Genomic DNA, 23,184 nt, shown 5'->3' with positions numbered 1-23,184 from the left:
GTTCCTACAGCCAGGGAGGCTCCTGTCCGCCCAGCGAGGCCGGGGCCCGACCCGGGACAAGAGACACGGCTCATATCAGGCCGGGTCAAAGGAACAAAGGCAAACCCAGCCAGCTCACGGCCGAGCCGGGCCAGTGCCGCCGCCTCATAGGGCACGGGAGGGGCCAGGGCCAGGGGGCGGAGCCAAGGGCGGTGTGACCGAACGGCCGGGCCGGGGGTGTGGCCAAGGGGCTGTGCTGCTGAGCGGGGCGGGGCCAAGGGCAGGAGCAGGGCCAAGGAGGGCGCTGATTGGCCGGGGCGGGGCCGGGGGCGGGCAGAGCGTGCGCAGTGCGGAGCGGTGAGTCGGGGTGGGGGGGTCGCAGGGGGGGCGGTGCTGGCGCCCCGTGAGGGCCGGACCGGAGCTCCGGGCCAGGCACCCGCGGTCCGGGACGCAGTGCTGCTCCCGGCCCTGTGGGCACCGGCCGCTGTCTTCCCTGCGCTGCCCTGTGCCAGCGGAGCCGGCGGTGAGGCCTGGCCGGGCTGGGGCGGCCCGCAGGCCCGGTTCCCCTCAGAGCGGCCGGGCCGTTAGGACAGGGCTGGCAGGACCGGTCCCTGCCGGAGTGTTGCAGCAGGGACCGCAAACGCGGGCCTGTGACGGGTGCTTCGCATAGGACAGGGATCCCTTACACCGACGCGTTTTAAACATAAATATTTACATGTAAGTTTCCTCCAAAGGGCGCAGTTTGGTCCTGCCTGCAGCACGAGGCTGGGCGACCTCTGGGCTGATGTGTGCCCAGGCTGCTGTGGAATAAAAACATGCTGGAGTAACTCTGGGATATTAAAATGAGTGTGCTCTGTAACACGAGGTCTGAATTTTAAAGCTGGTTTAATTGTTTCGGTACAAGGCTGCATATGGTGCTCTGACTGGAGAACTGGTAAAACGATGCGTTGCACAAGGCTAGGAAGGGAACGCTGAGCAAAGGGGCTTTTGTATATAAACACTTTGGAATGTTGCCTTAAAATGCTTAAGCGCAGTGGTTGGCTAACACTCGCATTAGGAGAGATCTTTGGCAGAGCTCTGATGCCGCCCACCTTCAGCAGGGTCAGAGTCGACACCAAGTTGTGCAGACACAATTTCTTAGGGCCAAGTTACTTATTCTGCAGTGTTTTTCTGCTGGAACTAACCCAGTCCTAGTGCGGTGCAGAGGCAGAGCTGCCTGCACCGGTGCTGCTCAGTTTGCCTGCCAAAGGAGGATAATCTGCAGGGGCATTTCTGTGGTGGAGCTGTCTGTGCAAGAGGCTGCTCCGTGCACAGCCCAGCAGGAACCTTTTAAGTGCAGATAAGTCTCCAGAGGATGTTCCAAGACGATGACACACCCTGTCATTTACCGAGCGTGCTGCCGCAGTGTTCTGTGATTGTTCGAATTCATTTGTTCTCTGGGAGTAGCATTGTTAAGGGATGGACGTCTCTTTTTCTCTCTTTTCTGCCTTAAAATGATCCAGTCTGGTCCACTTTGTTTTCCAGCAGCCTCTAGGGCATTTCTATGGTGGAAGTATCCAAAATATTGTCCCAGAAACTACAGTGTAGGAGTCCAGCTACCAGAGGTGAGAGAGCAGTGTTGTGAGTTCCTGGAGGCTGCTGTCTGTGTGACCGTGTACTTAGTATATTGAAGGGATACAAATACAATTCTTTGGAAGAAATCAGCTGGAAACAATTCCTGGTGAACTGTCAGAACAGCCTTTGAAACCAGTCTTGTCCTTTCAGTGTCCTGAAGCAGCACAAGAGCAGGACTGGTGCTACTGTCACCACCTCCTTCATTTTTACATCAGAATTCCTTTAGCCTGAGCAATAAAACACATGGTAAACTCCAGCATCCCCAAACCTGTCTGCTTCTGCTTGACAGGTGGGGTTGAAAGCAGCATCCATACCTTGAGAATTTGTGAGGTGTTGGATTATTGGGATAAATTTAGGGATAATAGTCATCCTCTCTGTGTGCTAATCCTCTGTGCTACTGACTCCCTCCATGGCTTTTCTAACCCACCTCAGCTCTTCCAGTCAGCGTTCTGAGAAACCACGCTCTGCTCGTGAGGGAGGTGAATCAGCTTTAATTAAGATTTGTTGAGAGCTTTGTTGATACGTTCTCAATAGCTGGTTGCTACTTTTTTTATGAACAGGCAGATATTCTTAGCACCTGCAGTGGGAAGTGACACAAGGCTGGGGATCTCTGGGAAGCAGCCCTGCCAAGGGAAAAGGCTCCTGCTCACCGAGGCTTTGTCAAATCCATTCTGGCTGCGGTTCATGAGGCAGCTCAGCAAAACCCCAAATCCCTCCTAGTCTGTGGGAAATCTCAAATGCTCCTGAGAGCTAGGCCCTGCTTTTGCATGAGATTTGTAGCTTTGGCCCCCTTGCTGGATTTCTGCCAAGCTGCTGGTTGGGCTTGGTGCAGCTGTGCTCTGGTGTCACCTGCTTTGTAACACCTTGTGGCAATGGCTTCAGTGGCTTTCAACAACTCAAATTGAGGTGTCTGGGGTAGGCAGGGCTGGGTGATGGCCCTTGTGGGCTTCAGAGAGTTGCAGAGGTCGGTGGAACCCTGTGGGATAGGTGGAGAGGAGGAAAACTGGGCAGCCATGGCTTTCCACAGGGCAGCATCCTATTCCCTGCTGGCTTCTGAGCTGCAAATGGAGCCTGATGACTTCCTTAGTGAGGGATAATGGAAATGGTCACAGTGGTGCTGGGTCTGTGGTTGTGTGGGTGCCCCTCAGCAGGATGAGAAGCTCTCTTGTATTTTGGGGAGGGGAATTAGTTCATTTGCCTTTGTCACTGCTGTAGGAATAGCCAGATGGAGGATGCCAAAATGAAATTCAGGGCTGGAACAGCCTCCTTGTCTATAGCCCTGTTCTGAGCCAGGTGAGAGATCCTCAGCTCCAGGCTGGGCAGTGGTGGATGGTGGTGCACATCTGGACAGGACCCAGCTCCCTCTGGGCCTTGATGGAATCCCAAGATGATGAAATGTCCTCAGAGAGCCTGAGCTCATCTAACTTGCCCGTGCAGCAAACTGAGCAGCCAGTTTGTCTCTTGCCTTCATAGAACAGGGAGCCCCATGGCAGGTTGTTAAAACCTGGGAGCTGGTTCCAGCCCTGGAGGCAGCAGGGATGGAGAAACCCCTCCCCAGCTGCTGTGGGGCAGCATGTTCTGTACTGCTGACTGCTCTGCTGGCTGCCCAAACCCTCTGGTTAGTCTGGGACTCAGAGGTGACACCCAGCACAGAGCCCAGAACTGGGTATTTTATGTTCTGGATCTTACACAGTGCTGGCACATTTAGTTTGGTCCCCAGTTTTCCCCAGGTTCCCTCTGTCTGGAGAGTTTTCCCCTGGACTGTTTGTGTGCTTGATCTCTGTTTGTGCTGTTTCCAAGTGCATTTCTTTGCATTGTTTTCCTTGATTTTCTTTCTATTGATTTGTGGGTGTTTTGGGAACTTTTCTTCTGTTTATCAATTCTGATCATGACCTCCAGAGTGCTTCCAGCTCTTAACTCCTGGACATCCTTTCAGGTTTTATAAAAGTGCCTTCTCTTTGGTTGTTCAAACCATTAATGGAAAGGATGAACAGAAGCAGACTTGGGCTGAGCTCCCAGGGCCCATACACAGGGATTGCTCCTGTGGTGACAGGGAATTGCTGATGCCACCCCTCAGGTGCTTGGGGTGGAGTTGCTTTGGTTGGTCTTTTTTTTCTTAGTTAATAATGAGCACTGGGCCTCATTAAGGTGAGCTTACCCAGCCCCAGCTCCTCTGGCTTTTGAAAGCATCAGATGGATAGAGAGAAAAGCTGCTCTGTGCTGGTCAGAGGTGTGATGGGCAGGTCTCTGTAGTGGGGGATTGTGCTCTCCTTCTGAAGACTTAGGTCATTTAAGAGCTTTCATGAACTTCATTTACCTGAGGCTTCTTGCTGGGGCTGGCACTGAAACAGCTCTGGCAATCCTCAGCCTGCTTCCCACTCAGAGCTGCCACAGCAGTGGGCTGTGCATGGGGGAAGTTGTGTCCTGCACCTCCTGCTCCCCTTTGTTTCTCCATAAGTCTCTCCTCAGTGAGAGCTGAGCATGTCTGCATGTGACAAAGGTAGCAAAAACACATTTTTCTCCTCAAGCAATTCCAAGTTCCTTGTGTGGTTGCTCCTCTGGACAAGATAAAACTACTTGCTCTGGAGAAATTAATGACACTCATTTTTATTCCTAACTAGTGTGTGTCACAGTGGGAGTGGTTGCAGGATGCCTCACTGCACCAGGGCTCTGCTGTCACCTCAGTGATGCTTCAGGAAGAGGAATTATTTGAGCTGAAACAGATTTCACTGCCCAAGCAGGACCAGCTCTGCCTTCCCTGAGTTCTGTGAGTACTGAGCTGCTGGGCTCAGCTGCCTGAAGTTTAAGAATGGAAGTCCTCCACCTGCTTTCCATTTGTGTTTGCACATGGGTGTAACTGTGGGGTGAAATTTGAGCCCAACCAAATTTAAGGGCAACACAGGATTCCCCTGTGGTGTTCATGTCTTGCTCTTCCCCAGGCTGGTAACTTGTGGTACCCAGCTGTTCACTCCAGCTGTGCTTCAGGGGCACCATCAACAGCATGGAGACTCTGGGCCCTCCTTGTTCTCCTGTACTGGTCCATGGCTGATGGTAGAGTCACAGAATCATGGAATATTCCGAGTTGGAAGGCACCCACAAGCATCACTGAGTCCAACTCTGCAGGTGCCCTGACCTAATTTCAGTTCCAGGGGAAAAACTCAGTCTCCCTAAAACATTCCTATGGCTTCTGTTGGATTCTTCCTTGCTGCTGTCCAGGGCCCTGTGTGCTGTAGTTAAATATGGATGGAAAGGTTGTGTTCCACTCTGGATTACAGCTGAATCTCACTGGTGGATAAATTGCATCCCAAGTCTAGTTTGCAAAGCCCTTTGGGCTTCATGGGCTGCAGGAAGCTGTATTTTATTCTAGATGTGTGTTTGCTGATAATTCTATAGGATTTGCAGACAGCAGGTTGTAAGAGCCCTGATTATACTGGTTCCCTGTGCAGTCAGACTCTGCCCAAATAATTCAAGTGCCTGCTGCAGAGAGAGGGAAAGGAAGATGGAAGGATGATTTAGAAATCTCTGGAGCAGATGGGAAGAAGATGTATATGTTCATCTGAAGGAGATACCAAGCTACATATATGCCTTTAGAGATCTAAATAAAGTCAGGATCTTGTAATGGTTGCCTACTTTAAGCCTAAATAATTCCTTGAATGAGAGGTTTTAAAGGTTTAACTTAATTTTGGAATTTTTATTTTGAGCGTACTTCCATAAAATTAACTTTTTGAATGCAGAATGCTTTAATGTCTTCCCTGTTGCTGCTCATTTGCAAGAAATCTCTGCACAGTTATTTCTTATGTACCAGTTAAATCTATCAGCCAACAGATGTCAAGTGTAGCAAAAATGCTATAATAATATAATGGTCTAATAATAGTTATAATGATTCTAATTACCTGGTGCAGCTTTAGAGAGAGGCAGATTCAGGAATGAGTGCAAGTGTTTAACCTTGAACTGCAGAAGCAGGGCACTTCCAGGGGTGCCTGTGCTGCTCCCCCTCCTCCCTTTGGGACATCCCAGTCCCTTTATTTGCTCCAGCAAACGAGGAGTAGCACTCTGGTGTGTTTGAAATGCTCAGAGCTCATCCTGGCTGTGTTCTCAGGAGTGCTGGAGAGCTGGGGATGAGCACCTTTCCTGCAATGCCTGGGAGTGTGAAGCCTGCTCGTTTTTAACCTCTGCCTGCCCTGCTCTTGGCATGCTCCCACTGCCTGGAGCTTGTGGCACAGATTGCTCCCCCCTCTCAGCAATCTCTGTGCAAGATGCTTGTGCTGCTCTTAAGTGTCAGGGGAGGCTTTGCCCCAGCCTGAGAAGCACAGAGCCAGAATCTCCTGATGGGAGAGATTTGGGGGTGTGCAGATGAGGGGCTAGGTGTTGTGGATCCCTACAGAGGCTTTGGTGTGGGGGTAGGAGAGCAATGGGCTGGTGCCTGAGTGCTGTGCTTGTTTTGCCTTCGATAGTCTGGCCCCACAGAGCCTTGTCAGAGTCTCCTTCCCCAACTGCTCCACGTGCCAGCTCTGTTACATCACTCCCAGTGCTCTTTCACATGACTCCCAGTGCCCTTTTACCACCAGATTTTTCCTTTAGGAAGCATCCTGGGCTGCATTGCCTGGATCCCTGTGGTTGTTGCTGTGTGCTGTTAGTGCCTTGGGGTCCCAGTGCTCGTGTTGCTGTGGTGTGATGGATCCCCTCGTGCCACAGCTGCTGATTTTAGTCCTGTGCCATGCAGGGGTGAGGAGTCCCTGGTTCACAGAGCAGCAAGCTCTGCGTGGGCTGCAAGTTGACAGCTTTCCATGATTCTATGCTGAACCTTCTTCCTATAAATAATTGATTCACAAGCTGATGAGAACTACAGGAACTTGTCTCTCAGTCGCTGCTTCCTGGCATGGGAAGCAGCTGGAAATCTGCTGTTTTCCTATAAAATGGATCCAGAGGTGCCCTTGCAAGGTTTTCTTTGTTTCCAGCTGCTCCTAGGCTGATGTGCTCTGCTGCTCAGGAAAGCCCTGCCTGCCAACACCTGCAGCAGACTTTGTGCCAGGGCTGTCAGGAGACAGCTCTGCCTCTCCCTTGGGGATGTTCAGCCTCTCCCTTGGGGATGTTCAGCCTCTGCTTTGGGGAGGTTCTGCCTTTCCCTTGGGGATGTTCAGCCTCTCCTTTGGGGAAGTTTGCCTTCTTGCAGGAGTAGTGTGTGTGTGTGTTGGTGCATCACCATGGAGATGAGGCCCCAGGAGCTGCAGGTTCAGCCTTCTCCAGGCTCACGTGAAGGAGGATGCACTAACGGGCTCCTCCTATTTAGGGAAAATGATTTCTTGGAGTAAATAAATCGTCAAAGAGCACTTGGCATCAGCCCAGGTGCTATTAAGGAGAAGATCTCTTGGAGCCAGAGCTGTGAGGCTCATGCAATATTCACTTACTTTGCTGTGCTCCACATCAGGCATTGCTGTTGTGCCCAACTCTGACTCACTGACCCACTTGTGCTTTTACTTACCCCGAGATAACAAAGCTCCTGTTGCTTTTCTCCTTTTTCCTGTTTCTCATCCTGTCATAACAGCACCTTCCTGCATCCCTTTCCTTGGCCACTGGGTGTCCAGGCTTTCAGTGCTTCCAGTGGTTACGAGGCTTCACTTCCATGGCTGCTGCTGCTTTGGCCAGGTTTGCAAAGGACATGCAAAGGCTGCAGTGAGCTCTCCCCCATGCACAAACACCTGTCTCTAGGTTGTGCCAGCACACCCCAAAACTCTGGTCATGCTGGCATTCTTGGGACATTGGGGACACTGCCCTTTCCATGTGCCTGGCCATGGCACACTCTTTCCTTGTCTAATTTCTACACAGAACCCTCCCAACCAGGTCTGGAGGAGCCCTGTGGCACCTCTCTGCCTCATTGCCTCCATGTCTCATTTCAGACTTCATCTGTAAACATCTCTTTGCCCTTGCTAAAAACGCTGTCTCTTAATTTCCCTCTGCAGGAGTATTATTTAATTTGTAACAGTTTTAGGCCATTATTTGAAAAATCCAATATGAAGCTGTATTTCATTTACTGTAATGATCCACTAATGCAGGCATATTTCAAAGGCAGGCTATGCAGTACTGTGGGGTTTAATTAAATTTTGTTTTTCAAGTAAGCATCAATAGACAGACAATAACAAATGGTGGACAATATGCATACAGAACAAAGTCTCTTCATTTTCCTTTTCAAGACTGTGGAAGAGAAAATGTATAGCCCTTAAAATGGACTTGGCCTGCTCACAACTCTGCTTTAGTGTAGTTAACTCACTTCAGGAGGAGTATTTGCTTCTGACTTTGCCTTAATTAATTTTCTTGCTCTCTTCCTGCCCACAGAATAAACTGTTACACTGTGGAAAACTTCCAGCAGGAGCCGTGGGTGATCCAAGTGCTTCAGCAAGTTCTGGACATAGTTTTGAATGCTGTGTTGGTACCCAGTGTGTGATGGCTCCTCCACATGGGCCCTCCTCAGGGTGGCAGAACAGAAGGGCTGGGTGTGAGGTGTCTGTCTCTGGCAACTGGACATGGCACATGTCAGCCTTGGAAAGGGAGGGGAAAATGGTGTTTCTGCCATGCTTGTACTCCAATCAGGAATTAGCAAGTGGCTCTGCAGTGCATTTTGTTCCTTTTCTCCCAGCAAGCGTGGGGTAATCAAGTACAGAGTGTGTGGGGAAGTGTTCCATGTCAATAGGAGGCTTCTGGGAACCATCCTCTTACTCACAGCATGGCACTTGGACACCTGTTCCTGGGTAAAGAAATTTGTCAGTGCTGCTGTGAATGGGCTCCTTTGTTCAGATTTGAGGAGCAGGCTGAGATGGGGTGGCTGAGGCAGGTTTGGTTTCCTGCAGGTGTCTGGAGAATTGACCACTGTTCAGGAACAGAACCAGAGTTTGCTGAGGAACCTGATGTGAGTGTGACTCCCACTGCACTTTGATTCTCTCAAAGGCAGAGAGCTGAAAAAAAGCATTAATTTTTCAGAGGAAGAGTCTCCATTCAGAGATGTGAGTTCAAGCCATGTCCTGGGTTGATACCTAAAGCCTTCTCTGCTTAACCTGCCTTCAAAGGCTGAGGGCAAGGGCTGTGCCTGGAGCTGGCTCTGCTTGCCACCACTGAGCTGGGCTGGATCACAGTGCAGAGAGTGCTGGCTGGAAACTGGAGCATGCAAAGGCTGGATTCTGTGGGAGCCTGGCTGCTGATGTCTGTGCAGCTGTAAGTGCCTGGAAAGCATCTCTGTACATGACAGACTGGAGTCTGTACCCTCCTCCTCCTTGCCAGGATCTCTGTGTAACACTGCCCGTGTTCCAGGCACAGCCTGGGTTTGCTCCTTGCTGGAGCAGTGCTAGGAGTCCTTCACAGCTCTCCTGGTGCCTGGGCTGGCTGAGTCTTGTGTTCTGAGCTGGGTGAGAGGCTCCTGGAACAATGGATGGTCCAGGAGCCAGTCCCTGTGGCTGGAGAGGAGTCCTGGTACAGATAAAAGGGGTCTAAATATAGCTTGTCATCAGGCACCAGATGAGTGGTGCCTGACTCTTTAAATGAACTGGAAAAGCCCCACACAGCTGATGTTTGTACTGGCCCTGCTAATGCCAGGGGAATGCCCTGTGCCTGATTGCTTGTTTTTCCCTTGTTCCCTGGTTTAGGCTGCCACATTTCCCATTTGTTCACTTCTTTTTGTTGATAGGCAGTGATGAGGTTCTGTTGCTTTCTGGTAACTTGAAGCAACACCTCCAACTTCTCCTGTGCTTCCTTTGCACCTTCTGCCTTTCTCTTTGCCATGAACTAATCTCTGTCCAGCCAGGAACTCTTGCAGACTCACTTTTATGGGGCCATTATTCTTCATCTGTAGAAGGAGTGGCTTTCCTGGCTATGGCAGGGCTCAGGTGGAGATGGAGCCCACATCTGGAACATCTGGAGCAGCAGCTGGGCCCTGGGCTGAGGGATGTGCCCTCTGTGCAGACCAGGGAGTGCTTGAGCCTGGTCTTTGCAGGAGCAGGTGAGCAATTTGGGATCCTCACAGTACTGCTGGCATGATATACAGCCCACAGCAGTTTTAGGGGTTTGTTGTGCCCAGCAGGATCACAGACAGGGACATGCCCAGGCCCTGTGCTTCAGTGGTTCTTGCAGGACTGTGCAGCAAACGGGATCTGCAAGGGGCCTCAAGGCAAGGGCACAAACCCAATCATGGAAAGTGCAGTGGTGCTTGGGAGTGAACAAAAAAAAAAAAAAAAAAAAAAAAGAAAAAGCCTCTAGGACTATTTAAAAGGAAAAAATAGTAATCTGTAGTTCAGTTTGAGGGAGTTCTTGTAGCAGGAGAGCATGTGCTGTCTGGGAGGGAAGAAGCCCTTGCTCAGACAAGTGATAATCCATTGCAGCCATTCCAGACACTTGACAGATACCAGCCTTCCTCAGGCCTCCCTGGCATCAGCGAGGTGCTGTGCCACAGCATGAGTGTGCAGGTTCTGGACTACATGGAGTGATAATTGAAACACCAAATCCTTGCTCCTAGCAGGAGCTGCTGGTGGCTGCCTGGCTGGGGTTGCTGATGTCTCACCACAAAAACTGTGCTGGGCTCCCCCAGCACTGGGGGCTGACAGTGGACACTCTCTTTCCTTGGATTCCTGCTCTAGAGTTTGGCAGCTGTCTGCTTCAGGGAGCACCGTGGCCTCAGAAGAGTTGATTTGATCTGACACATGACAAATTGTTTCTGCTGGAGGCTACTGGAGGCACAGGCTGTTTGCTGGCAGCCCTGGCTCTGCGGGCTGCCATGGGGAGGAAGGCAGAAGGATGTGCCTCCTCCTCCTCCTCTTGGCAAACATCAGCACAGGGAGTGTAGCTTTGGCCCCCCTGCCACCCCAGCCTCCCTTCTGCTGGCTGATAATGGTGCTGTTTGCTGGATTATTAATGATGTTTGTGTGCTGGGTGTGTCTGCAGGTGCTGGTTGTGGTTCTGTGGGCAGAGGAGAGCCTGTGTTCTGGAACCAGCCCCAGCTGCCATTAAAAACGCTTTGTTAAGTTCCTTTTTTTAGGACACCCTTTTAGCTCTGCAATGAGGAGCAGAATATTCCATTCCTCAGCAGAATAAAAAGTACATGTCCCTTGTGAGATAGTGTAAATACATTTTATCTGTTCTATTACCTGCAGTTTTCAGAATATGTCCCCTAAGCATTTTAATCTTGTTTTCCAGGGTTGTCTCAGAGTGAGGAATCGCTCCTATTTGCAACTTTGGGAATGATTACTTGTTCATTAATTTCTTCCCTTTCCTGCTGTCCATCTATTATTGCTTCCAAGAGAAAAAAAACCTCTCTGTAAATCTCCACCAAAGCAGGGCTGAGTGCCTGATGAGACAGAATGATGTGTGCTGCAGGGGGTGTTCCTGGGAGATCACCCTGGAGCTGTGGGTGTTGCTGCTGGGGTGCCCAAGTGATGCCTTTTCCTTGGTTTTAAAATTAAGAGCCAGACACATTAGAGGATAAAGGGTTTTTATCTGGGTATTTAATAAGGATCTTTATGGTGCAGCACTTCACCAAAGTGGAATGCCCCAAAATGCACACACATGGTAAATCACATATACAATTGATAGACCTTGCAAATTAGCATATTTAACAAAGATACCTCAATGAGAGGCTTGAATTAATAGTATAATATCTTTCTGTTTCCAAGTATTCCTGTCTAGATGGGCCTAATTTTAATTCTAGTTTGCAGGATGTATTTTAGAGGACCTTGGTTTCTCAGGACAGCGTAGGGCTTTCCAGCTTGCAAGGCCTTTAGGATGTTTGGTTTTCTGGCCTAACAGAATGCCAGGTTTATGCTAAATTATCAGACTTAAGGAATTACAAGTATGCATGTTAAGGCCACTGAGAATACATAAAAGATATATAAAAGAAAAGGCAAAAAATCATCATGGCATCACAGGTGCCTGGGCTGGCTCCCTGCTCCTTGGCCTGGGATGAACAAGCACGTGCCAGGGCAGGCAGGCACACCTGGAGCACACCTGGAGCACAGTGGGGAGGTCAGGGCAGCTGCAGCACACGAGCAGGGCTTTGCTCCTGCCGTGCTGTGCCTGCAGGGCTGTTATGAAACAGGAAGGAGACAATGCAGAGCAGTTCCTGCTGCCATGCTTTTGTCCAGCAGCTAAAAGCCAGTTCAGAGGGTTTGTGGAAGCCTTGTTTGCTTTGGTCTTTTTTTTGCTCTTTCTTTAAGTAGAGACTTAAAAGAGCTGGAGACTGGAGGCCAGTGTAATTATTATTTCTTCCTGAATAGCACAATAAATGTACCGTTTGTTCCATAAATGACAGGGTCCTTGCCTCAGAAAACATATGCAGCCTGTTCCCACTGCTGCTCCCTTTGACATGTGAGGAACTGCCCTGCCTGCCTCTGGGTGTGTGGAGATTTCTCACTCCCTCGCTGGGGTCGCTGCCAAAACTTGTCTTGACATGTGACGTGTGTGGTCACTGGAAGTCACTGGAACAGCCTGGATTCACAGAGCAGCTTCATTTAGCTGGCAGCTGATGGATGGAGAATGGCTGGGGATGAAATCTGTGTGCAGGAGGAGACAGCTGAGTTCTGTGGCCATCCTGGCAGAAGCTCAGGCACTCACAGACATGGTCTGGCAGTGCTGTGGTGGATGTGCCACGTCCTCACCTGCTGTGGCACTGCCAGGATGCTCAGGCAGCTGCTCAGGATGTTCTGGTGTCTCCCAGCAGAGGGGAAGGTGCTGCAGGTGCAGCTTGGATCAGAGCTGTGTGTGGGAACAGCCTGCTGCTCACTCTGACAGCAGATTTTGAGCTCTTGGCTTTGCCAATCACCTTACAGCAAACACCAGGACCTGGAGAGTGAAAGTCTCTGTGTCTTTGGGTGTCTGCAGAGCCAGGAGGTGCAGTGACAGCCAGGACTGTCAAAGGAAGAACCCTCCGTGGACCAGTGCTGCTCAGCTATTGAGACATGCCAATCCATGAAATGGCTCTTTGTAGGGTGTCTCCCAAAAAGGATTTTCCTTTTGAGTGTCTGGATCTCCTGCTGTTGGTCTGAGCTCCAGAAGAGAGTCAGTGCATTGACTGAAGGTACTGAGGTTACAAACAGAGTGATTGTCCCTTGGAAGGGATCACTGTGGAGGAAACCCACTCAGTCCTGGTCACGTCTCTGTTCTTGTCCTTCCCCAGCGCAGGTTTTGGAGTGCTGTGGTTGAGGGGCACTGGGATGGAGCTAAAGTACTGCTCCTGAGTGAGCCCACAGCTCTGAGGAGCAGGGAGTCTGGTCATGGAGGGACCTGTGGGCTGGGAGCTTTCCTCCCTCTTCAGTTCTGTGTCCATAACACAGCAGTTCAGATGTCTATGGGGCAGTAGGGGGTTCCTGTGAGAGGGGCTCTGTGGTGGTGCAGGCATTCATAGAAAGCTTTTTCAGAGCCTCTGCTGGGATTCACGAGACATTCACAGACAGGTTCTCCACTCAGCCAGCATTTTATCAGGATTTAAGGCTGAGGAGCTCTTTGAAGCACTGCTCAGTTTGTTCTGCCATGACAAGGTGGAGATGAGCGCTGGTGTGGCTTCCATTCCCCAAGGAAAAGGCTCTTTTGCACGGATCACAAGCTGTGACTCTGCTGCTGTTTGAAGAGACCAGAGGGATCTCGGATCCAGGCACTCAGTGCCACATCAGTGCCTCCCCTCTGAAGCTGGGGAGCTCCAGCTCCATGTCCTTCGTGTTGGGGCAGCACAAGGAAAGAAGGTTCCTGATCCAGGAGTGGCTGGGGGATCAAAGCTCTGCTTGGCAGAGGCTGATGAGGCAAAAAGCCAGGATGGCAGCAGGAAGGACACAAAGCCTGCAGAAGATCTGGGCCATCTGGTAATAGACCTGCAGAGGGGCCTGGGAGACCTTCTGCTCTGCTGGAGGAGTGGGGCCAGCACCTCCCCTTGAGGAGACAGACCTGCAGTGTTCTGGGCTTGACTGGAGCCATTCTGTTGTGCCTGAGGGATTGTTTAATTAAAAAGAATGCTGCACCATCACATTTCAACTGTTTTTCTCCATACATTGCTGCAAGTAACATCTAAAATAGCTCTAAAAGGCAACAAACCATTCCCCAAAGCAGGGGTAGCAGATGAAGAACAGGAGAGGGAAGGAATTATGTTCTCTTTTTTTTTCATTTGCAGCCCTTGGGGCTGGTTTTAATTTAAATTTCCTTAGGAAAAGCCCTGCTGAAGAAATGCTGCCTGCAGTGGCTGGCTGTTCTGCTTTGGCTTTGTCCTAGAGAAGCTTTGATGCTTGGGGAGCAGGAGTTGCTTTTCAGTCTTGGTGGAAAATGCCTGGATAGAGGAATGGCAACCACCCAAGAGTCACTTCTGGATGATGGGACTGGCAGTCTCTCAGCTCTCCCTTTGTGCTCATTCCTGTCCCAGGGCTTATTTAATTGCTTAACCAAGTCATCCTTTGCAACCACTGAGAAAGGACCAGTGCAGGGAGGTAAAAAAACCAAACTTGCATCAAGCCTTTCATCCAAGCACAGGAAGATGTTGCTGCTGACCTCAGTGGGAGCAGCCTTGGTTGTAACTGTGGTGTCTGTGTTGGGAGTGGAGCAGCTGAGCCCCAGCATGGCATTGATGTGTCTGGATTGATGCAGGGACTGGGGACAAAGCCAGGACTGGTCCTGAGGGAACCTGTGTGGCAGCAGGTTGTGTTCATCCCCAGAAAGCTCCTTATTCCCCTTCAGGGGATATTTGAGATTGGCTTGCTAGGGCTTTATTCCAGGATTTGGCAGCTCTTTACTGGGTTTTACCCACAAGGTGCATCCTAGTGGCCTCTCTGCCTTTTCAACTGGGAGCTTGCCACAAGACTGGAAGCATGTGGGAGCTAAGCCAGGGCTGGACATCCACCAGCCCATGCAATCAATCCACCAGCTGCTATGCCCTGTTATTCCTGACCACATGTCCAGAGCCCCACCTTTGCTGCCCGTGTGCCATCCTGCTCCCTGCTGCTCCCTGTCCCTGGGTTGTCACAGGGACTCAGAGCTGTTACCACCACCTGGTGCTCTGTGGAGAGGTGAGAAAATGCATTTTTCATAAAGCTCACAGCTCATGGCTCCTGGTGGATCAGCTGGGCAGCTGGAGGAGCCCTTTGTGTGCCCACTGTTGGGGTACATCTGTGCCAGGTGCTCTGCAGGGAGTGCAGGGGTTCCTTGGCTTGGGTATCCCCATGGGAAACCTCCAGGCTGAGCTGGGGCTGGGAGATGCAGCCACAGGGAGGGATGGTTTTACTGAGCAGGCAGAGTGGTGTGAGTGCTGCTGTGGGACTCGTGTGCTGGATCCATCTCTGCTGGATTTCTGTAACACTGAGCAGGAATTTTGCATGGTTTCTTAACCTCTTAATTGAGTTTCTTTACAGGGAAGCCAGCATCTGACAGGGGAAGGAGGTTGTTATTCCCTGTGAGTGCCACGGGTGAACAGCAGGAACTTGGAAAATACAAAAAGCTGTTTCCAGAGAGGCTGGGAATAAGCCAGTTAAATCTTTGGCAGTTCCTGGGCCCAGCTGCAGTGGGACATCAGGGCTCTCTGGGACCTTGTTAGTGCAGCCTGTGCTTTCTTGCCTGTTAGATTCTCCAGGCTTGGGAAAGCAGAGGGGATAAAAACACATGGAATGCTGGCAGACTCCTGGGATAGTGTGAGGCAAAGTGTCACCTTGCAAATAGGAGCTGCTGGAAAGGACAGATCTGAGTGGGGGCAGAAAACATCACTTATTGTATGTGCTGTGCATGGGAAATGGCAGCCAGAAGTGGGAGAAGGGAATAGGTATGGGCAGGATTTGGGGTGGTGGGGAGGTGAGGAGGAAGGGGGAAGCAGTTTAAGGTCAGGCACTGTGACAGCTTTCACCAAGATGTTTGTCCTGAGGGTCTCTGCACCTATCTCATTTCCAGGCAACTCCTAAAGCCCTAAATGGGTTTAAATCAGCACCAGCACTCTGGTGTGGGCTCAGAGGTCCCTGCCAACCCCAGAGCTCTGAGGAGCAGGAGTGTCATGTGGTGTGCAGGCAGAGCAGAGCCCTTTGAGAGCAGCTGCCAGAAATTCAGATAGATGTGCTGCTTATAAATAATAAATGATAAATTCAGCCTCTGATCTCCAAGGCACACTCTGCTTCTGCACACTGTGCTGGCAGAGAAGATCCCCCACCCTGTGCTGTCTCATGGAGGGTGAGAGGGATGCTGGGGAGGCAGCTGGTGGAATTGGGGCCGTGCTGAGCCCTGCTGGAGCGTGGCCCCTTGTGCCAGCAGCACTAATGAGCATGGCCCCTTGTGCCGGGGCTGCTAACGAGGGCAGCCCTGCTCAGCCTTCCAACCACCCAGGCACAAAGCTGTGCTCCTGCCCTCTGGAGAGCAGCATTCTGTGGGAATGCAGCCTGCTGAAGGAATTAATTAAGTCAATTTAAATGATAGACTGAATGATTCTCAGTATAAGAGCATGGTCAGGGTTGCTATGGCCGGGTAGAGGGAGAGATTCTGGCTTTGTGCAAGTGATGGACACAACTCCTCTGCTCTTGGGGGAGCTGTGGCAGTGCTGCTGAAGCTGCTGGTGCCAGGAGCTGTGCCCTGGTGCTGCTGGGCTCTCTCCTGCTGCTGGATCATCCCTGTCCTGCTCCTGCCACCTGGGTGGTGTCATGGCCAAGCTGCAGCTCCAGGGGCTGATGTGAGCTGATGGCTGCACAGGTAGCCTGCAGGGGTTATTAATATTTATTATTATTATTTGTTAGCAGCAGTTACAAAGGTTGCATGGGTGTTTGGTGGATGCCAAGCTCTGTAAACACGTGTTTGTGCCATGGTTATCCTGTCCCTCCACCCTGTGCCCTGTCACAATTCCCTCCTGTGGGCTGGTTTCAGTTTGGAACAGGGCTGCTTCTGCAGGAGCTTCTGCCCCGTTTATTCCTGCAATTCCTGCAGCCAGCCCAGTTTATTCCTGGACACCTCAAAGCCTGTCTTCCTCACTGTGTGGGCTCTCTGTAGGCAGCAAGGTGTGCCCACAACTTTTCCCTTTGGGTGGGAGTGTTTTTAACATGCCAGAGCAGGGTCCTAGTAGGAGTAAATGGTGAGGAGCAAGCGAGAAGAATAAATGTTTTTCTAAAAGCCATTTCATAAGAGACATGAATGGAATGATCTGTATGGCAGCTGAACCCTCTCCACTGATATCCTGGAGGTGGAAGGGTGCTTGCAAACAACAAAAACTCCTTGAGCTGCCTTACCTGGCTGGGGCCTGGTGCCCAGGTGGGACCCTCTGGCAGGGCTTGGGGCTCTCACTGTAGTGGGCTCCTGTGTAGGGCTGGGGATACCCATGGGGTGCTTTCCTGAGGACAGGAAAATGATGCCTTGAGAGGCTCTCTGGAACAGAGGCTGGGCAGAGTTAAAGGAATAAAATAAGGATTTATTAAATGCCCTTCAAAGGATTTATCTTGGGCAGTGCAAGACCTGGCTGTGGTTACACTCAGGATGGACCCAAGATGGACCCCAGGTCATGAGTTTTCACACTTTTATGTTTGGGTCCATTTCCATCTTGGGATTCATTGTCCAATTCCAGCTCCAGCTTCTGCAGTCCCATCCTCACACATTGCTCTCCTCAATTTGCTGTTTTTTTCACTTTTTGTGGCTGAAGCTGTAGTGGTGTCCTTGGTTCTGGGGTTGGAAAAGGATTGTTCTGTGTGACTGAGCTGGGAGGAGAACTTGCTGGCACTTTATGAAGTTCAGAGTTACATCCTAATTCAGAGTTACACACTAAAGCAGTACAGAATCTGGGAAATATGGAAGCTAAAACTTAAAGCATCACCTGGAGGAGCAGAGCTGCTGAGATCATCCTAGGCATTGACCTCAGGTGATGTGTGCAGGTTGTCCTGCTTGAAAGCACAGGACTGAGCAGACCCAGTTAGGGACTGGGCAAGGACATTGATCTGTGGCCTCCCAATTATCCTCTCTTTGCCCACTAGCTGTTTCTCCTAGGCAAGGCTGGATTTCAGCTCCAAACCTCCTTTCTGCTGTTGGTGCAGCTGTACAGCCATGGGGCAGGGACAGCTGACAGGGTCTCCCAAGGTGTCTGCAGCACACCAGCAAACAGGAGTGCTCCTCACAGACCTGGGCACCCTCTTGCTCAGAGGAGGGAAGTTGCAGGTCAGGCCAGCTAAATTTCCTTCTCTTTCTCCGTGGCACTGCACATCACTCACTCAGCCTGTCACCCTGGATGCCACCATCAGAAGGACATTGAGTGTGAAGGGGATCTCAGCTCACTGTGATGGTCCTGAGAGCCTCTGCAATCCCTCAGCCCTGTGCACAGCTGGCTGGAGATCACTCCCTGAGCTGCTGTTGCCCAGGAAACTTCCCCTTCAGCCGCAGAGGCTGTGGGTGATGCCATGGTTTGGGCCATGGATCAGCTGGAGGTGCCAGGGCTGTGCCCCTCGAGGGTTCCCATCCCTGCCCTGCCCTCATGCTGTGCTGCTGGTGCTCCCATTGCCATCTCAGTGAGGGGTGGCTGCATGGAAACCTGGCCTGAATTAATTCATCTTTTGAATTAAAGGTAGTTTAGCAAGGCTGCAATGCTGATCCTGCTCCCTCAGGTCATGGCTAGATGAAAACAAGCTTATTGTTGTTTATTCTTAGAGATAATTGGTATTTTTGTATCAGCACTGGGGTGGCAGCAGGACCAGGACAGTGACAGGACTGTCCCTGTGCTGGCACTGCTGAGGGACCTCCAATCCTGTGTCCAGTTCTGAGCTCTCATGGCAAGGAAGTCATGGAGGGGCTGGAGCATGTCCAGGGAAGGAGCTGGGAAGGGGCTGGAGAGTCAGTGCTGTCAGGAGCAGCTGGGAGAAGGCTCAGCCTGGAGAAAAGGAGGTTCAGGGGGGACTTCTCCAGGAGGATAGAGCCAGGAGTCAGGCTCTGCTCCCAGGGAACAGGGGACAAGACAAGAGAAAATGGCTCACAAGAGGGTCAGGGTGGGCAGAGCAGGAATTTCCCCATGGAAAGGGAGCTCAGGGGTTGGAACTGCCCCCATCCTGGAGGTGTCCATGGAATTCCTGGAAGTGGCACTGAGTGCTCTGGGCTAGGGACAAGGTGGGGATCAGGCACAGCTTGGACTCTCTTCCAACCTCAGTGATTCAGTCATTCTGTTTCCAGCTGGCTGCAAAGCCAGAGGCTGATGCTGAGCTGAGGAGCCCTGGGATGTCTGTGTGCTGTCCTGGAGCAGCAGCTCAGAATTCAGATGAGGCTCCAGAGGATGTGCTGGAGTGGCACAGGACAGGCAGCGTGGGCTCAGTGCCGGGACATGAAAGCACAGAGCCCTGCCAGCAGCAGGAGGCATTCATGAAATGTGCTGCTCTCTCTGGCTCCCTCTGAGCTGTCACCTGTGACTGTGCAGCTCCCTGGTGCTCAGCTCTGCCATCACTGGAAATGTCCCTGCTAATGGGGAGCACAACTCTGGGCTGTTTCCAACCAGGATTTCAGGAGCTGTGGAGCAGAACCTCCCAGCCAGCAACATCTCCTCCTCTGACAGGAGGGTTACTGCCAGCAGTGGGGACTTCTCAGAGCCCGACCCTTTGCTCTTTCCCTAGTGTCTCATTTTGTTTGACAAAAAAATATTATGAAGGAAAAAATCAGCCCTTTGTCTCTGTGCAAGGGGAATCTGTGCCTTTCCCAATCCAGGGTTTTGCTGCTGTATGTGGGTGCTGCCCCCAAAGATACCCTCAAATCCAAGCAAAATTCCCTGTGCAGGTGGGGTCACCAGGAGCACCCTTTCTGCTTTGCAGGCTGCAAGGTTTTATTTCTGAAAATCCATTGTGTCCAGAAATTCCGTGTGGAAATCCTCCGCTGCCCTCTGTGTGCTGGCTGTGAGATGTCATTCTGTGCTCTCCAGGAGCTCCAGGGCCCCTGCTGCACATGTTGGCTCCTCCTGCCTACCTGGGACCGAGGAAAAGTGCTAATTGTTGTGCAGATGTCATCTGCCAGGCAGGCAGGAGGCTGGAGGCTTGAAAGAGGCTGTGCTGTCATTTGCTACCAGCCTCCTCTTACACGTGAGCTCTATTTTTATTGGGAGTGTGCGTTTGCTTTCATCCACTGCTTTGTTGAATTTCTTTTTCTTTTTTTTTCTTTTCTTTTTATTTCCAGGCTTGCAGATAAAGTTTGAGGGATACATCTATTTTTCATTATTCCAGTTTTGCTGCTTGTTTTATAACTGAAAAAAAACCCACTCGACCAAACCTGAAAACCTGTTCCCTGTGTAAAAAGCAGCAGTTTGTTCTGAGATGAGAGGGAACTGTGTGTTGTGGTCACTGCACTGAGGTCATGTCTGTGGCACTGTCCAGAAGGATGTGAAGATGAAGATCTGGGAGCAGAGGAGTCTGAGCTGTGCACTGTGCTCTGGGTGTTGGTTATAGCCTGGTTTTGCTTGGCCATGTCCCAGGAGAGAGATGGAGGCTTTGGCCACAGGTTGGCTTTTAAAAATAGGGAGCTTTTCTTCTACTCCAGCTGTGGTTTAATAAGGGCCTGTGGGTCCTTGGGGTGGTTCTTTGACCCTTTAGAAACAAGGAGACGCTGAAGGAGGAAAGGGGAGGTGATGCTTTCCTACACTGTGTGAGTTGAGCAGGGGAACTCACTGCTCAGGGATACTGTGGGTGGCAGAATCCCAGATCTGTTCCAAAACCAATTAATGGAAAAAATCCATTCATGTGGTGGAGGTGGCTCAGAGGTAGGCTGTTCAGGAAGGCCCTGGCTCAGGAGTTTTTTGGAAGATACAGATGTATATCAGATGTGCTGTTACCTCTGCTCCCTGTTCTGTCCCTCTCCTGTCCATCCTGCCCAGGGGGATGTGGTGGGTTCCTTTTTATTTTTCTAGCAAAAACCAAGCAGGGAGAGGAAGAAATAACAAAATGGAGTGGAGAGACAAGGCACCAGTGAAAGGGTGGAAGTAGGGGAGGCTTCCCTCCATGTCCCTGAAGGCTTCTGGGAACAGAGGCTCCGTGGTGGCAGGAGCTGCTGTGAGCAGGTTTTCTGCTTTGTGGCACAGAGTGGTTGCTTCAAGGAGGGAAAGCTCTGCTCTCTGATGGACAGCAAGGCAAGATATTTCGGACTGTGTGTAGGGGAGGAAATTCTTCAAAACCTGGATAGGAGTAGGAGCAGACTTGATGGAGGGATGAGTAATGAAGGAGTGTTTGAACGGAACTAATCAGTCCCATCTTCTTTCAAAAGACCTCATTTAGTTTAATTTAGCAGCAGTGTAAATTTAGAGCCAATCAAAGGAAACACTTGTGCAGCCTGTGTGCTGGCAGGCTCTGCTCTCCTGAGCCCAGCAGCGAGCTGGGGGCTGTAGGTGGATCCCAAACCTCGTGTGGCACTGGGGGCACATGTGTGCCTGGTCACACACCCAGGGTGGGCACCCACGGCAGCAGAGCCCTTTGTGTGACCCCTCTTTGGTCCAGCAGGTCAGGGTGGCTCTGTGCCATGCCTCTGCTCCCAGCTCCTGGCCCCACAGCTTTCCTCTGAGCAGCAGGGAAAGCCTTGTGCTGTAGGAACCACCAAGGAGACCTTGCTGACCTCTGCAAAATGTTGTTTTCCTCAAGAAAAACCTACATATGGATTAGGTAAACCCCTGATCCTTGGCCAGCTGGTAGTTTTGTTTAATTTGAATTAACGTTCAGAACGAGGCACAGGCAGAAAAAGCCTTCACGGGATTCCACTGCTTCTTATTTTCCCCTCTAGTTGTCATCCATGGCACCGACACGGTGATTTTAAACAAGTCTTGCAGGTCTCCTCATATTTTCCAGGAGAGATATTATCCCCTGTGGGGTCAGAATCAGGTGCTTGGCATTACCTGTCACAAAGCCCATTAGCAGTGAGCCTGGCTGTCCCCCACCAGCCCGTGTCACATCTCGAGGTGTTGTGCCTGCCGTGTCACACCCCTGAGCCCATCCTGCAAAGTGGCAAAGTGTTGTGCAAAGAGTCCTGAAACCTGTGAAAATGGATAGAAAAGTACTGTTGGGTTTGTTCTGCTTTGCTTTTCAGGCTGGTGGCAATGCCTGGGCTCCTCTCCACCACAGCCAGGGTCAGCCTGCTGGTGCTGCTGGGTTCCCTGCTCTTCTCCTGCTCCAGCCTAAGCCACAGAGTGCCTGTAAGTTTTGGCTGATCCTACTTAATAAACATAAATTTATTAAAAACATACATGTTTTTTGCCTTTAAAGAAATGCCCATTGCTCTTTAGGAAACCTCTTTCTCCTGCTTGAGTGAAGAAAACAAACCAAAAAGGTTCTGCTGATTTTTGTGTGAATGAAGAATCACTTGTGTGGTGCTAGAAATGTTAATGAAAATGGGGCATTGCAAAGCAATTGTGGCCAGGCAGTGACAGCAACACTTAAATGAACCAAGTCACATCCTTTTATCCTTACTGAGCATTTAAACCCCAGCTCTTTTCCTGAGCAGAGCTGGTAAACATCAGCTGTCTCCATTATATGTTTGAACAGACCCAGCACTGGGAGGCCTGGTGGTAAATTTACAATAGCCTGTATCACTAACTCCCTCTTGGATAATCACAGAGCCCTGGAAATCAGCTAAGTAATAACTGCTCCACTCACTCCTCTTTAGTCCTGTTGAGTCTTGGCTGGGAAAATGTTAACATTGATTTTCATCTGCAGAACCTGGGCTTTTATGGCTGTGATTGTTCCTGAGCTTTAACCATTTGTTACAATTTGAACAATTCCAAGCCCCTGTTGCACTCAGCAAAAGCAGGAGTTAAGATCTGGCTTCTCGTGCATTTTCTGAAATTGCAGTCCCTTTCCACAGCTGAAATAAAAACATTCTGTAGGTTTGTCAGCCATCTTTGTGTGTCACCACAAGTGTGGAATTGTGGAATTTTTTAGGCTGGGAGAGACCTTTATGATCACTGAGTACAACCTTTACCCCAGCCCTGCCAGGGCCACCACCAGCCCATGTCCCCAAGTGCCACATCCACACTGCCGTTGCTACTGTGCCTGTTTTGCTCAGGTTGACATTTTCTGCTGCTCATAAATTTTTTAGGCTTAGGATGGTGTTGCGGGCAGTAGCATGGGACACAGGGTAGGTTTTTAATTATTTAGTGGTGGCTTTTACTATGGTTAGCACATAATGTTTTTTTTGGCGGGTTTGAGGCAGTGTGATGTAGTTAATTTGCTAGGTTTTTTTATACTTGTATTTGGACTACTGTTTACTATATTAGAGGGGTTTTATTTGCTTGGTTTGCTTGATGGCAGCGCAAGTGTTACAGTTATGAATGATTTGGGTAATGCTGTTTATGGTAAGATTTATTTTTTGGTTTTGTGCTTATTTATAGGTGGCATTTTTACTTTGATGGCTTGAGGCATTATGGGTTTATTGAGCTAGGAATAACTTTTTTTATGTTTTTAATTTAAGTTTATTTTTGAGACTTTTATTTGTGCAGCTTGATTTACTTGCTTGTTGTGCTTGTGTTTTTTATTAGTTTGATTTTTGGGAACATGGGTATTTACATGACGGACTTTTATGGGGAGCTTTTTTATTTGAGTGGCAATGTTTTTTTACTTATTAGCAGTTTAGATTGGTTTTTTTTACGTTGTTAGTTAGCTTTTTTTTACTTTT

General features: G+C 50.3%; 1 protein-coding gene across 4 annotated transcripts in view; it reads left to right on the top strand.

The window, feature by feature from the left end:
* The first annotated feature begins 309 nt into the window (after positions 1 to 309).
* LOC306815885 (nucleotide exchange factor SIL1-like) overlaps positions 310 to 23,184 on the top strand; it is a 33,848-nt gene continuing 10,973 nt past the window's right edge. Inside the window, exons 1-4 of one of the 4 annotated variants that reach the window (XR_013777511.1) lie at positions 310 to 336; positions 2,809 to 2,886; positions 4,215 to 4,360; positions 21,601 to 21,706. Coding sequence is in view for 1 of the 4 variants with exons in the window: in XM_079332397.1 (XP_079188523.1) it covers positions 695 to 696; positions 21,601 to 21,706 (108 nt within the window). In the remaining 3 variants the exon portion in view is untranslated. The other 3 variants (XR_013777512.1, XM_079332397.1, XR_013777510.1) reach the window with 3 other exon arrangements.

The sequence above is a fragment of the Erithacus rubecula genome, assembly GCF_903797595.1.
Source record: "Erithacus rubecula genome assembly, contig: scaffold_273_arrow_ctg1, whole genome shotgun sequence".
Classification (NCBI taxonomy): Eukaryota; Metazoa; Chordata; class Aves; order Passeriformes; family Muscicapidae; genus Erithacus; species Erithacus rubecula.
This window is presented reverse-complemented; position numbering and strand designations above follow the sequence as displayed.